Source organism: Euphorbia lathyris, chromosome 6 (genome assembly GCF_963576675.1).
Source record: "Euphorbia lathyris chromosome 6, ddEupLath1.1, whole genome shotgun sequence".
Taxonomy (NCBI): domain Eukaryota; kingdom Viridiplantae; phylum Streptophyta; class Magnoliopsida; order Malpighiales; family Euphorbiaceae; genus Euphorbia; species Euphorbia lathyris.
Genome location: NC_088915.1, coordinates 47913745 through 47928847, shown reverse-complemented (window position 1 = coordinate 47928847; position 15103 = coordinate 47913745). Strand labels below are relative to the sequence as shown.

At 33.2% G+C, this 15103-nt stretch overlaps 1 protein-coding gene across 4 annotated transcripts; it reads right to left on the bottom strand.

Annotated features, from left to right (window-relative positions):
• Window positions 1–2973: 2973 nt before the first annotated feature.
• LOC136232685 (uncharacterized membrane protein At3g27390) lies at window positions 2974–7420 on the bottom strand. Of its 4 annotated transcripts, none has more exons than XM_066022023.1 (11): window positions 7291–7420; window positions 6701–6854; window positions 6450–6558; window positions 6176–6368; window positions 5950–6086; window positions 4719–5007; window positions 4431–4537; window positions 4220–4343; window positions 3931–4126; window positions 3594–3837; window positions 2974–3516 (listed from the first exon to the last, which is right to left on the bottom strand). In XM_066022023.1, the coding sequence occupies exons 2-11, from the start codon at window positions 6792–6794 to the stop codon at window positions 3288–3290; spliced, it is 1722 nt and encodes a 573-aa protein (XP_065878095.1). In that variant the 5' UTR covers window positions 6795–6854; window positions 7291–7420; the 3' UTR covers window positions 2974–3287. The 4 variants fall into 4 exon arrangements, with proteins under 4 accessions (XP_065878095.1, XP_065878094.1, XP_065878092.1 ...); XM_066022022.1 differs by having other exon boundaries at window positions 7136–7397; XM_066022020.1 differs by having other exon boundaries at window positions 7178–7396.
• Window positions 7421–15103: the final 7683 nt, after the last annotated feature.

Sequence of the window (15103 nt, the reverse complement as noted above, 5' to 3'; positions counted from 1 at the left end):
CTTCATCACTCAGATCATTTCGAACATTCGGATCAAAGTCCTTTTTTTTTTTGTTGTAACCACATAGATCTATTGATCCATGTATAAAATAAATCGTTTCCGCTCTTGCTAAATCCGAAGAAGGTATAAATAAAGGAATAATTGTGAGCAAATACAATCCAGACAGATAGAGAGATCTGAAAAAGTATATGGACACTGATTAAAAAGAAAAAAACAATAAAAAGAAAACAGAAAACCTAATCCGGTGGGAGGAGGAAGAAGGAATCCTTCTTCCTCAAAGTAGATCCACTTCGATTTGGGAGGAGAAGATGAAGAATGAATGAGAAGTTTTTTTCTTTTTCCGGAAAAGAAACTGCTGTCGTAAATTATAATACACTTAATAAATGAGAGAGAATTTAAATATCAAATATGAACTAAAGAGTAACAACATAAATATGAATATGAAAATCGAATGAATTATTCTACATAATTTGGATCAGAAATGAGTTATTGAGTTACTTATTGTAGCGCACAATCTTATTGATTAACGAGCTACTTAGCGACTGATTATATTCGATCACTAAAACTCATTTACGACCAAATTAGCCACTCACAAATTAATCTCTAACTCGCTATTTTTATGTGGTGTAAGTTGTTGCAATGGAAGAATCAAATCGTAATTTTGTATTACCGGTCATATTTTTCCTATGCCAATGTTAATGGAGAGAATTTGTGATGATTCCACGAACTAAAAGCGAATATTAAGAGAGACAAAGAGGGGAAATGAGAGGAGTGCATCCATTTTAAAAAAAATTATGATATGACTAGTTTTCTATTTATAAAGGATGATAAGATAGTGCAAACTTTAATTAATTATAATTCTAAACTCTTAGTTAGAATATGATTCTCTCTCTTTAAATAATTAGGATTGCAATTTATCTTAATAACTTAATTAGATAAACTTGAATCCATATTTATCCACCCGATCCAATTTAGTTACGGATGGATAATTCTTACATCTCTCACTCGCACGTAACTGAACACTTTAGTCTTCTCCCGTCTCATTCATACTCGTAAATAGTTCGTGCGACCAACATACCATCGAGAGCTTGTGCTATATACTTGTTAAAGATACATAACATCTCGATTAATCATGTACTGAATAGAGTACTATACACCTATCAGGGATATATAACCTATTGATTAACTTGTATAGAAGAGTATTATACACCTATATAGTCCCTTGATGAAATTTAATTGAAAAGTTGTATGCATTTTCCTAGATTCCATATCACATCCACTGTAATTACTCGATCTCTACAGTTTTTCTATTATCACAAATATACACATGTGTATAACTACCCAAGTAGTGAAATTTAGAAATTTGAAGATGTGAATAAATGGTCATTTTCTCATTTTACTTTATTCCTTCATCATAATTTAATTCGCTTATCTAGTCGGTCCTCTGTCTGAGTTGAATTATCATCTAGCCCCCATAAGATCATCCTTCTAAGGTAGACACGTTAAATTGTACTTTCAAAATAAGTTAGGGTTGTGAGGAAAACATTTTGAAAAACTATAGTTTTACGAGTGAGTCTCACACTAGGAAAAGTTAAGATCAGTGTTTTTCATCTCAGGGTCGCTAAGCACACTATGAATACATGTGTTATGGTGTTGATTCCTTATTCTAAACACTATAAGAAAGTATCATTTCAGATGTACCTCAACATCTAACCTAAGTTCCCTTACTTTAAGAATTACCTTCGACAATATACGCAGAAAGGTTTAAGTTATGTTTTAACTTTCCCTTACAAATTACATATAATCTCTTATATACAAGCATACTTGTGCATGTATATGATCTTGTACTTTAATGAAATTACTTCCATAGTTTCTACAAGACGACTTCTAATATTGAGCAAGCTCTCATTCGTCTAAAAATAGTCACATCCTTATCTTTGTCAACATGAGACAAAATAAGGGTCAACACTCGTAAGAGTGAGTTACCTCTTTGTCCAACATGCATAATAATATAACAGTAAATACTAACAGATAATATTGACAGTCGTGTATTCAAATTAATTCAAAAACTTTATTAAATTATCATATTCTCAAAAGTACATGAATAGAAGTATGTTTAGATCTGATACCAACTGGGATCTAAGATGTTTTACATAAATATTCCCGTGACATGTTCCATGATGAGATTTTCTACCAGGATGAATGGATCATAATTCATATTAAATTCTTCGCATGCGATTAAACATGTATCATAATAATACTTTAATCTTTCCATGCTTTGATTTGCTATGGAACTTCAATTCTTAGTAAAAGCTCATAATAGTTTAATTATTAATCACTACATATGTATGTAAAGGACTAATATTTAAATGGTTTATAAACTATTTAACCATATTTCTTCTTGTATTGTAGATGAGTATCATTGATACTAAACTCCTATAGAGGATATAGAGAATCATCAAGTTTTATTGTAACTCCATGAGTATGACTTTTAATCTAACTAGAAAACATAGATAGACAAGGATTTTCTCACATCCAAGTCTTCATGAGTAAATTTAATGGTTCACATTTTATGAAATAAGGTACGCATTTCATAAAATGCGAATAGAAAAGATTAAAAACGAGGATTTAAATTATCAACCATAACTTTTTTTTATTAAGATTGAAACCCCATAGGAAGTTGTGCCATTCACATTCAAAATTTACTTTTAGTTGTTCTTCATTGTTTTTAGTTTTTGTTTTTGTTTTATGTATTGTTTTTAGATTGAAACATGATCGTTTTGTTTGCTCTTTTTTAGTTTAAATTGCTTACTAGATTGGGAAGAAGAAGGTTGAAGAAGAAGATGGATTGAATAAGATGGGGTTGAAGAAGATGCGAGGATAAAAGGTTTGTAAGGATATGTCTAAATAACTACAAATGTAAATGGACTTCTCCTGGAGCCTAACTTTGTAATTTAACCAAATAAAAAGGGAAGCAATTAAACTCGATGTAAATAGACGAAATTGTCTTTTAAAAAAAGCTTTCCTAAACAATATAGAATCAGTTTGCTCTTAGTACTTGCCACTACTCTTTCATAAAACTGCTTTCCTACTACTCTTTTTCTCTTGAGCTCAAAGTGTCTCTTGCTAAGATCCCACCAATCTCTGTCTTTGCAGAAATGTTGAAGGAATGCATAACCAAATCCTTCCGAAAAGTCATCCAAATTCTCATGAGAAATTTTCCACTTGTGTTATGACTATATAATTAACTCAGAATAAGAAAATTACAAAGTAAGGATTCTACTCTACTATACAATATCGACGTCCCTTGGGCGAAGTGAGTCGGGATCAGAATCACTTTGCTTTGCTCTGCTTTTATTAAAAGAGAAATATCTAACAATCGCACTTTTTGATCTTCCAATTGGTCGACTGCTCCCATTCTTCTTCGCCAGTTCTACTGATAGCTTGTTCACTAGATTTTGGAAATGTCGTCTTGATGTTGGATATCTTGATATTGATTTTGTAATCCCTTGAAGCCTGTATCAACATTTCTCAATTAATCAACCAACATACAAACAAACTAAATCATTCATACACCCACTTTTTCTCTTTACCTTCTAGCCAGTGCATCAAGTTCTGCTCGTCTACGCTCCGACTCCGGTGCTGGACCAGTATTTACACTTTTCAGCTTTTTAGGCTCACCATTCAATAATACTAATTTGCACAGATAATTCTCTTCTTCCTCCGACAACTTTTGTGCTTTAATTTGGTCTCTCATTATAATAAATGGGTTAAAAAACCAATCAAAGAATGCATCTTTCGGCCTGTTTTTGCTTGTTATCTCCGTATGATCATCATCTGCATCAATGAACCACATAATATGCTATGACAAACTTTTAGATGTTCAAGCAAACTAACAGTGCAAATCTCTAGGAGAGAAGATTCACTCACTAAGCAAAATACCCTCCGAATTGGCTTTCACGGATCGCAGAACTGCCTGAAGAAGGCAATAAGCTGGTAAACCAATACTAATCACCGTTCCACTTTTGTTAGAACTAGCCTCTTCAATGTCTTCTGGCGTTATTAGGCCTTCCAAAACAAATTTCTCTCCATGGGATTGACACTCCTTAAATAAGATATCAAGCAGCTACAAAAATGGTGAGCAGAGGATTCAGAAATCTATGCCTGATGTGCAATCTCATTCATAAAATAGGCCGACTTGGAACATAAACTATAATACCGCAAATGGTTTTAGATCAACCATAGGTGTAATTGATTCTGTTCGTTTAAGAGAACCCCGCTTCGAAAAGGAGGCTGCATGAGATGTGCTCTTTGTCAATGCAGTTTTTCTATGGTACTTCGGCCTATAGATATCAGATGTTTACAGAACTTTGTTAGAGTTCATAAGCACAGCACCAAAAAACTAAAGTATGCAAGAAATGAAAGAGTGCCTGGGGAAGCAAGATCCTTCAGGCATGTCTAAAGTGTCATTGCTGTATTCGTCATAAATGGACCATGATGCGACAATGTAGCAAAGGCCAAACCAGAACGAGGACTCCTGAAATTTCAAAGCCCACAAGATTAACAGCAATTCATCATGTTCACAAAGGAAACTGACAGATCCATATCCAAAATGAGTTTTTAGTTGGGCACAAGCATTCTGATGCAAACACTTAAATACGACACTAATGCATCAGAAATGGAGTGAACACATAACACGGGGAATGTAAGATTTTGACCTGATATACAACCACACCAGCATAAGCACCAAGGAAGATGCTGGACACCATGGAGCCTAAAACTGCTCCAGCAACAGCCATTGGCCAAAGAATGATAGCAAGACCTGCAAATGGTACACATATTGTCTCCAAGAAAGGACCTTCCCTTCCTATAAGGTCATGAAATAAACGATGCCACCCCTTAAAGAGCATGTATGGGCTTTTGCAGATAGCAATAAGTGAGATCAGCGGAAAGTCAAGCATCAAACCAAGTGAGCCAGCTATAAGAGCACCTGGAACATAAAGCAATCTGCAAAAGTAATGACGGAAAATTACATGTAAACCAATGTCCATTGCTAAGATCAAAGCTTAACTAATGTACCATAAACGGAACCATTTCAAATGAATAGTTTCTCTACTTAGTTGTTATTGAGCTAGACACGTTTTAACAACCCTGCAAAATGGAGAGCCTTTTGAAGTGCAATATAGGGCTCAAGTTTGTTAAAATGAAACTAGAGCCACCTAGTATGATGTTCAGCCACCCAAGAATAGTTAGTCCAACAAACTTCATGCTTCAAATGTTCAGCTTTGGAACAGAGGAGCGTGTTTAAATATCTCTCATCAGCTAGTTAGTTAGCCAAAGTTCTCTTTGTAAGTTTTAAGCAATCCTTCTCCTATAAGGTACCTTTTGTATGCTCAAGTATGTTAATACTTGTGGATCCCTTTTCCATTGAGCGACCCCTTATCCAACCAACTATCCTCGAAAACACCCAATCTATCAGCAAACCTGCATTTTTGCTTTTCGAATAATTCTGTCCTTGGAAGTTAGGTGTAATCATTTGTATGCAAAATAATCTCTACAGTCCGGGAACTAATGCAGCAGCATTATGAAAGAAGATTTACTGATTTAGCGTACTAATTTGTCTTCTAAGGTTCTCAAAGCTGAAAGGTATTATACCGATCTGGTGTTCAACTGACTACCTGACAGCAATTAAGCATCAAAGTTCTTGTAGCTCTGTATGACTTGTAGAAGAGATTGAACTTAGCTTAAACTATGGAATTTTGAAGCTAAAACATTAAGGAAGTTTGAAACGAAAGCATTAGGCTTACTGGAATCTTAAGCTTCCATGTGTAATTACTATACTCATCAAGAAATTGAAAGATCCTGACTAAGAAAACTAATTTCTTGTTGTAAATGTGCCAGAATGAAAACAGATAAAAAAACGAAGGGGGAGAAAGAGAGAGAGCGAACTTGATCTCGTAATATTTCCTATCCACAGGTTGTTCTTTTTGCAGATCGTCCATGTATGAGAAATAAGAATGGTAACAAAAATCACCGAAATCACGGACAATAGTGCAACTCCTTTTGATAGTGTCCCAAGTTCCATCCTGTAAATACAGAAACCGCGAATCAACAGAGTCCGAAGAAAAGGAATCAATAAATAATAAAACCACCAGTTGAAGGTATAAACACATACATAAAAGCAGCGGAAAATCTCATTACTCTTCCCTTCCCCAACAGCATCAAAAGTAGCAAATACAGGTGAAAGAAAGCCATACAAAGCTCCACCTACAATACTTCCAAGAATGCCAAGCACCAGCCAAAGAATCAATAGAGCTGGTAGGCATATGCACAAAATCATCTTCAAAATTGGCCCCAATAGTTTGGCTCTGCCGGTTACAGAAATTAAAGAAATGAGAGAATTACTAGAAACAGCTATTTACAGGAAAGTATAGGGTCAAGAAAAGCACCTCAAAATTGAATAATATGTCCAACACAAATGTAACGGCCATAGCCCCAAAATGATACCAGAGTTTCCAATTCCCATTATTAGGCATGCTATTGGGCAAAAGAAGATGCCTGCACATAGATTTTTGAATATTCAGAGTAGAGAACATCAACATTTATATATAAAACAAGAGGATAATTGGAAGAGATAATATAGCAAATGGTAGAAAAAGAAAGCAAAATAAGCAGAAGAAGAAAGAAAACGAAAACTGACCTTTAATAGTACCCAGAAGCAGAAGGCCGAAAAAGAAAGGGATGAAACAGATGAAGTTCCACAGCGAAGCCAGACATCCCTTTGGTGGCTCCATATGTCTATTATCTCTCAGATCTCTACAATTTTAGCACAAACCCATCTACAAAATGGTACCCTGCAACCAAAAGACTCCATATTTTCAGTGGCTAAAAGCAAGAATTTATGAACTGGACCCAAGAACAAAAAGATAAGGAAAACCCAGTTGGCAAATATGCCAAAAGATTAAAACTTGCTCATCTTCAGTAGCAAGTGACAAAAAGAAAACCCATAAACAAGAGGTATTCGATTTTCTCTCTTCAGTTTAAGTTTTAGTGGATTTGGGAAATTGAAAACTACACCCCAAAAGCATTTGTCGGTTCAACTACAAAGTAACGGTTAGAAATAACCGTCACTTACAGAACTCAAATCGAGAACAATTACTCCTGAGAAGAAGAATACCTAATGAATGCTTTAACTATATAAGCAAAGCAACATGGGTATAGGTTGTGCTACATCTACTATACAGCCAAGAAAGACACGTGTTTGTTTTTGGTATGCGCAAATACAAGTACCAGACGAGCGTTTAGCTCTTCTCCTTTTGCAGGTACAATGTTTTTCAAGGTCGCAAAAACAGATTAATTGTTTGTTGGTCATCAATGATATTCACATCCACAGGTGTGCCGTCTATTTTTCTTCTATAATTGTTAATAAAATTTAGAGATTTTCACATGTGGCTGGAATTGGAATTTCTTTACCAAGGAACAAGACAACAAAGATTCTAAATAAAATTTGAACTCTATCGCACTGTCTTTTTCATCTTTATATTCTATTATTATAAGAATATAACAATTAAGAAAAACTAGTTTTTTTTTTTTTTTTTTTTTTTGCTGCGACACGCAAATGCCCCTTAGGCTTGCAGCGTGCACGATACAGACCCATCCTCGAACCCTCAACCGTTTGGTTCTACCGGTTTTGATATCATATCATGGAACCTATTGAACTATAAGCTCGAACTGATAGTTAAGGCTCAATCATATATCTTATATTAATCTCCGACACTGATTTGTAGTCTCGCCACACCATTTAGATGGATGGATCTTAAAGCTTTATATATATATATATATATATATTAAAACTCAAACTTACTATCTAACATAAATATTGCTACGAATAATTACCTAAAATATCATTAATAATTACATCAATATTGCTACGAATTTATGCTATTTATACCTATTTAGAATACTTTTACTCTCGAATATGTTTCTTTCATGCAAGGTACATAAATATTTGGTAAAATCCAAATAGGAGTGAAAAGAGCTAAAAAACAGAAGAAAACCCCTACAAAAGGAGTCGAAGACGACGAAAATTAATAACGCCAAGTCGAGGACACGAACGAGAGCAGAAATTCAGAAAAAGCTCCGTGCCGCGACCGCGGCCCCCCTCTTTCACGGTCGCGACACGCGTCCTTCAGCAACTTCTTCCCTTCGTCCGAAGCTCAACTTGATGCTCCCCCATTCACGGTAGTGAATTTGCTGAATCTCGGTAAGACCAGGAACCTTTGCAGCACAATAAACACATGTCCGATTTCAACGAAACACGACCGTTCGGGTGGATAAAAACGTCCTTTCGTAGCGGACACGATCCTCCATAAAGAATACGACTCTTAACAACGGACACGACACTTCAATCACGACTCTTCAACATCTATAAATAAAGAGTTGATGGAGAGTTGAAAAACAATGTTGAGAGAGTTAGATTTTGAGATTAGTGCAAGAGTTATGCAGAAACTCTGACTCAGAAATGAGTCAGAGATTAGAGTTTAGATTTCATTTCTGTTAAAAAGCAATATGCTGTACACACATTGTTTACAAATTAATAACAAAATTCAGTAACATTTAGACATTGTTCCAGTTTAGTTTTCATTTTGGTAGAGGCCGACCGTATCCCTATTACGAAGTTACAACGAGAAGATTGAGGAGAGGATTCGCCCCTGAGCCTGACAAACTCTAACGAAACCCAAGGAAAGGATTGATCAACCCATTCACTTGCACGCCGTCGAAGAATTCAATGCTCCATGTTCTCTGTAAACTTGTATCAATTTACATTTCATCTAATAAAGTCCGTTCTATTCGATAGATCGTTATGCAGCACTTATGGTAACCAATCCACTAAAGTGACTGTTGGTGTTTTCATTAAAACGTATTTAATTCAAATCTTTACAAGGAAACTTTGTTGAACACTTAAGCAAATTACCATCTCGGTAGAGTTTTAATTTGGTTAAGGGCAATTTATCTCGGTTAAGGGTTTTGTCGCGTTCAAAGCCAATTAATTAGAGGTTCCGTCATTTATTTCATCTTTATAATTCGTACAAAGTTTAAAGTTGTTTCTTTGCTTAATGCAAACGAATACATTAGTTTACTTTTCTAAAAAGTACTAAACATTCCTGTTTTGCAAATTCATTCTTAAATCAGAATATTTTCTAACATTTCCATATTCTAATCTAATTCTCATTCTAGCAATTTCAAAACCAAAATCCAATTAAACGATTTCCATATTATAAACCTTTAAAAGTAAAATTCAACCGATTATAAATAAGTTTTGTTAAAAAACGTTCCCTGTGGGATCGATATCTTTTATTACTACAAGCGTATACCGTGCACTTGCGGAAATCGCTCAACAAGTTTTTGGCGCCGTTGCCGGGGAACGCCAAATTTTTAACAAAAATTTATGTTTTTCGTGTTTTATTTCGAACCTTGGTTTATAATTTATTTGTTTGTTTATTTTTATAGTTTTTATTATTTATTGAGGATGGTCACTAGGACTAAATCCTCGTTGTTATTTAACGTTTGCAATTAGATGGTTGCAGATAAAAAATCAAAGTTTTTTCAAAGATAAACTGGAGATTTGATCATCAATATAGATTCACAGAAGAAGTCTACAGGAAAGAAATCCAACATGCAGATACATTAGAAGGGAATGGAAATTTTTCAAGAAAATTGCATATCATGTTCCGCAACTGCAGTATCAGGAACAAGACAGATAATTTTTCCCACGAAAAAAATCTTCCCAAACACATTTACCTCTTTCCTATACACTAAACCCTTCACCAACATATCAAATTTCTTTTGTTAAGAAATTTATTCATTTCCTACAAACCCAAATAATTTCCCTTTTTATAACATCCGTAAACACCTACATCTATCTCTCTAAGAAATCACCATGGAAAATCTTCTCAGACAGATAAGCAAGTAGGATGAAATTATCTTATCCGCCAGGAAGGAATTGTATACTTTTAATATAGTTTCGAAAGTTTCAGTTAATGTGCGTAGTTTTTGTTCGAGGCCTGAACCAGAAGTTCGGACATTCAACCGAAATCACTAGATCCTTAAATTGAGAAAACGCAAAAAAAAAAAATGCTAAAAAAAAAGAGAAAAAAAATATATAATTTCAAAATTTGGGATACAGTTCTACTTTTTAATTCCCACTTGAAATTATTTCCAGGTAAGTTTAAATGAACAAGTTCGTATTTAGTTGATAAAAATATTTTGAATAAGAAAGAGCTCCAATTCAAGCAATTGAATTTGCGAACAAGTTCTTTGAAAATTAATTCGCTTAGTTTTACGTTTAGATTTTCATACTTCTTATCTCTTGTTCATAATTTTTATGTTTATTTGTTTTTAGTTTAATTTATTTTTGTTTTTATTTTTATTTCATAAGTTTGATTTGTGTATAAACAAGTTTTATCCAATAAAAATTCTTTAAAATCATCTTTCTAAATGTTTTGCACAAGAATTTTTATTTCTGAACTTACTGAGAATATGAATTCTCAGTAGAGAATTCAGGATTTCCAAGTAAAGGAAGAGGAAAAACATTTCTGAACTTACCGAGAATTGAAATTCCCTGCCGAGAATTTTAAAATTCTCTGTAACTTCAGACACAAAAAAAAAATTCTGAACTTACCGAGAATTGAAATTCTCTGCCGAGAATTTAAAAATTCTCGGTAACTTCAGCGAGACAAAAAAAAAGAAAAAAAAAACTTTGCCGCGACCGGGAATCACCATTCACGGTCACGACACGGGTTTATATCAGACCTGTATCTTCTCTTTCTTCCTCAGTTCCTGCATCATTTTGAAAAATTATGTTTCTTTATGTTCAAATGGTGTGAATTTGTACCTTTTTGTTACCAACAGACACTTTAATTCCTCTTCACATCATTATAAACAATTGACAATGATCAGATTTTTTTGCTTACATTTTCTATTTATCTCTATCAGACAAAATCTGATTTCTTCTCAGTTATCACACATTTAAAAAACAAAGTTACAGAAACTTTTTCTTCTTTTAGAACCATGATTTCCAAGCATAAATCTTCCAAGAAGATTACTGCTGCACACCATATGAGTTGGCCCATGAGTTTTTTCTTTTGACAAAAGACAGATCTTCGTGCAATCGAAGATTGATCTTTATCAAGCTACGCAAATCCCAATTCAACGAGATGAAAATTTAGTTTATTTAGTTTTGTTCTGTTTAATTTTACTTTTTGTGTGTTTAGTTTGTAAATAGGTTTGTTTTCATTTTTATATGTGTATGTTCTTTGTGTTATTATTTACATGTGTTCTTCTAATTTTAATAAAACTATCAAGTTTGATTCTTTGATTCTATCTGTTTAAATATACGTTAACCATACAAGTTATAGGACTACATCTGAATCTACAGTTTCAATGAAATAGTTTATCTTTTAACATGAATCTTTATTTATTTTCAATGAATCTGTATTCATTTCAGAAAATGTTTCTGAACATTTGACTTTTCATATATATTACATACTAATTCGGAACAGTATATGTTAATTCGTCTCATACGATAATTCTACCTATTGGCCGAGTTCATGACCATTCATTTTACATGATAATTCTAAGTTTAGTTCTCTACATATGTTTTTCAATTTTGATAAACATATCCACTTTTGATTCTTTGGTTATTTTTTATTAGTATATATGCACATTATTTCAATGAATCTGTATATATGTTCATATGGAACAGTATCACCTTCACCATGAATTTGTCTATAATGTTAAAATGAATCTGTATGTCATTTCAGTATTCTGCATAAGTTTCAATGTTTCAGATTTAATATGAATCAGTGATTAATAATTTGATTTGTTTAATTTTCATTTGTTTTTGTATATAGGTTTGTTTTTAATTTTTCTAGTACATATGTTCTTGTTCATTTATGTACATATGTGTTATGCAATAAAAATTTGTTTCATTTTCATACTTTAATCTTATATTCTGGTTTATGTCAGTTACAATTTATAAACTATTAGCAAATGAATCTGTTCATATATATCTTCAAAGTTAAATAGTTATGATCATTATTAACTATACTAAATTTTCATTTTCATGCCACCAGTGAGTTTAATTTTAATTATGCAATCATTAACTTATATCATGTTGATTATTATATCAGTATGAACTTATTCAAATAACACATACAATTTTTCATACGAATCTGTATCAATTAGAATAAGGTTAATGTTTAAGGTTAAATGTTTCTTTATCTGAATGCTTATTTAATTTGAATAAGGATCATGTTTTACGCATGAATAAATACCTACATGAACTTACGTTCATTATCTTTTAGATGATTAATTTGCCTTATGTGACTTAATGCACATTGATTCTACATTAACTCTAATTAGGAATTTAATGTTTCATTACTAAAACTTTAATAAGGATAAACCTTTGGTTTTCCTTGCAATTAATGTCATTTATTTTAGTTTTTAAGTGCAGGAACATTTTATATTAAGTTCAGGAACCAATCCATCAATAAAATTACACAAACCAAGTCAAATGGCACCAATTCTCTACCGAGAATTAATAATTCTCGGTATGAGCAGCAAGAACGGCCATTTTCAGGACAGGAAATTGCCTGAAAGTCGCGTGCCGCGACCGCGGCTTTGCGATTCTCGGTCGCGACACACGACCTGTAGGCATCTCTCAATCCGATTTTTACCCTATTTTGCATATTCCTATTCCTATTCTACCTATACATCTGCCTATTTTTACCCTATATAAACCTACCTCTTACACTTTACCAATTTTTACTTATCCAACATATTTGTTTCACAAACATGCGTAACCTAACCCTCTATTCCACACCATGCCTTAACATAAGAAGGTTACTCATCAGGTTTCCCCTACCCCCATTCAACATTATTTCACTTGGGGTCGGGCAACGGTATAAGCACTTTTATGAACATGTGCATAGTGCAACAGACGTTATTGTATTGATTACTCTTTAATATTCTAAAGCGAATGAGCGGATTACATTTAGGGATTTAGGTTAATTTTATGAAGTTCGGGATGAATAGGATGAGTATTTGGTTTAGATATCATACAAAAATAATTTATTGTTAAGCCATCAATTTTCGAAGCAATCCGGTTTGGACATCATTTGCCTAGTTTGGATGCAATTAATCTCAAGTTTTGAAGTGAGGGTATATTTGTTCCTTTTGGATTAAGCAAAGGATTTCGTGGTAGATTCACTTGGATTACTTTTTGACAAATTGGGTCCATGTTTCCATTTTTAACCATTAACGCACATTACTATGCGTCCTTTGATTACGGATATTGTTTTGGAGGCTACAAGTATTATGGCGTCATTTTCATTCACCTACTCCTAATTATTTTCCGATGTTGGATTATGCCGCAATTTTACACATCCATAGTGGTTAGCCACCGTTGGCTAGTTTTGCACGTTCGATGTTGGTACTTCAAGTTCACATGGTAATGATATTCAGAAGGATGATCATGCGCACACACATTTTGGTGGGCATGAGGATGAAAGGGATGACACAGGTGAAAAAGATGAGCATGTTGATGCCTAAACACAAGCACAAGGACATGTTGAGGAAGAGCACACTGTTAATGATCTAGTTCATTTGCCACAAATTTTGAACCAAATGCATGCACAGAATCGGCATATGCATTTGCGGTTCGATGCTATTTTGGAGAATAATCAAGAGATGAGTTCATGATTAAACGCGGTGGATACACATATCCATACTTTAAGAAGAGAACACACGTCACCATGACGCCGATTATTATCATTTTTCCATCGTCACAACGTCGTGGCCACACCATCTCCACCGGGTTCCCTTCCCAAGAATATGTTTTATCTTATCTTTTCTCCACTCCTTTATTCTCTTCTGTTATTTTTTTTTATTAAGTTTGGTCCAATTTCAATTTCAATTTCTGATTGGATAAACTCCATTTCATATTTATCTATTTTTCTGATTTCTTTCGTACACATTTTTCGTGTTTTATCAATTTTTGCACCAATGAGGACATGGTCCAATTTAAGTGTGGGAGGAGATATTGCATATATCATTTTTTTTTATTACGAATAAATTTTTAAGCAACATTTATAAATGCAACACTTGTTTTATGCAAATGCAACATATATTGCAACACAATGTATTTAACACTATTTTTATTAACTTAACATTTTCATATGTTTATAAATTAATCATAAGTTAATATGATTATTTTTAGGTTATCTTTATCAATAGAAATAATATATTTCTATACGGACTATGTTTTAAAAAAAATTTCACAAATCTCCGATACGGTTTTAAGTATAAAAATTGTCTCGAGTGAATATAATTAAGTTAATAAATTCTTTATTTCAATCTCTATTTTATATCATGCAATTCATGATACAATAAATCTTATTTTAAATTTTCAATTAGGTTTATAGGCATTAAATTGAACTAACAAATTTTTAGCTCGGTTTGATTTCATCTTACATTAACACCAATTGGAATTTTTAAGGAAACTTTAGCCATAATACATGTTGAATTTTAAGTCAATATAGGATGAATGTGCTATCTTTCTTTTTCCCAAATTACAATTTTATAATTCATGTTAATTAATTGATTAGTTGAATTCTTAACTTTTGGCCACGATTGAGACCAACCTTATCACAATCGAGGTATGAAAGGGAAGAAAATTAAGTACCGTTTACTTTTGGCCACGGTTGCGACCACCCTTATCACAATCGAGGTATGGAAGGAACGTTTAAATAATAAAAACAAGCGTGTATAAGTTTAAAGTAACGATTGCGTCCACCCATGGCATGGTCGGTACCTCTTAAGCAAACACAAAAAGAAAAAAAGTAATAATAAAATACGTATAAGGTTACGGTTGAAACCACCCTTATTTCGGGCGTAACCAAGCAAATAAAAACAAGTACTTATTCATTTTAATATATCTTATATATTAGTTTAGGTTTGGGAAAGGAAATTTAGTGCTTTGAAATGCCTTGAGATGAAAGACTCAATAACATGCGTGCTTATACATTGTCCCGAATGCTTCAAT

Coding starts and splice junctions, on each gene's coding strand:
- LOC136232685 (XM_066022023.1), bottom strand. CDS start 6,794: ATGGAGCCACCAAAGGGATGTCTGGCTTCGCTGTGGAACTTCATCTGT. Junction 6,559..6,700: donor GCTTCTGGGTACTATTAAAG/GTCAGTTTTCGT, acceptor ATCTATGTGCAG/GCATCTTCTTTTGCCCAATA. Junction 6,369..6,449: donor ACATATTATTCAATTTTGAG/GTGCTTTTCTTG, acceptor TGTAACCGGCAG/AGCCAAACTATTGGGGCCAA.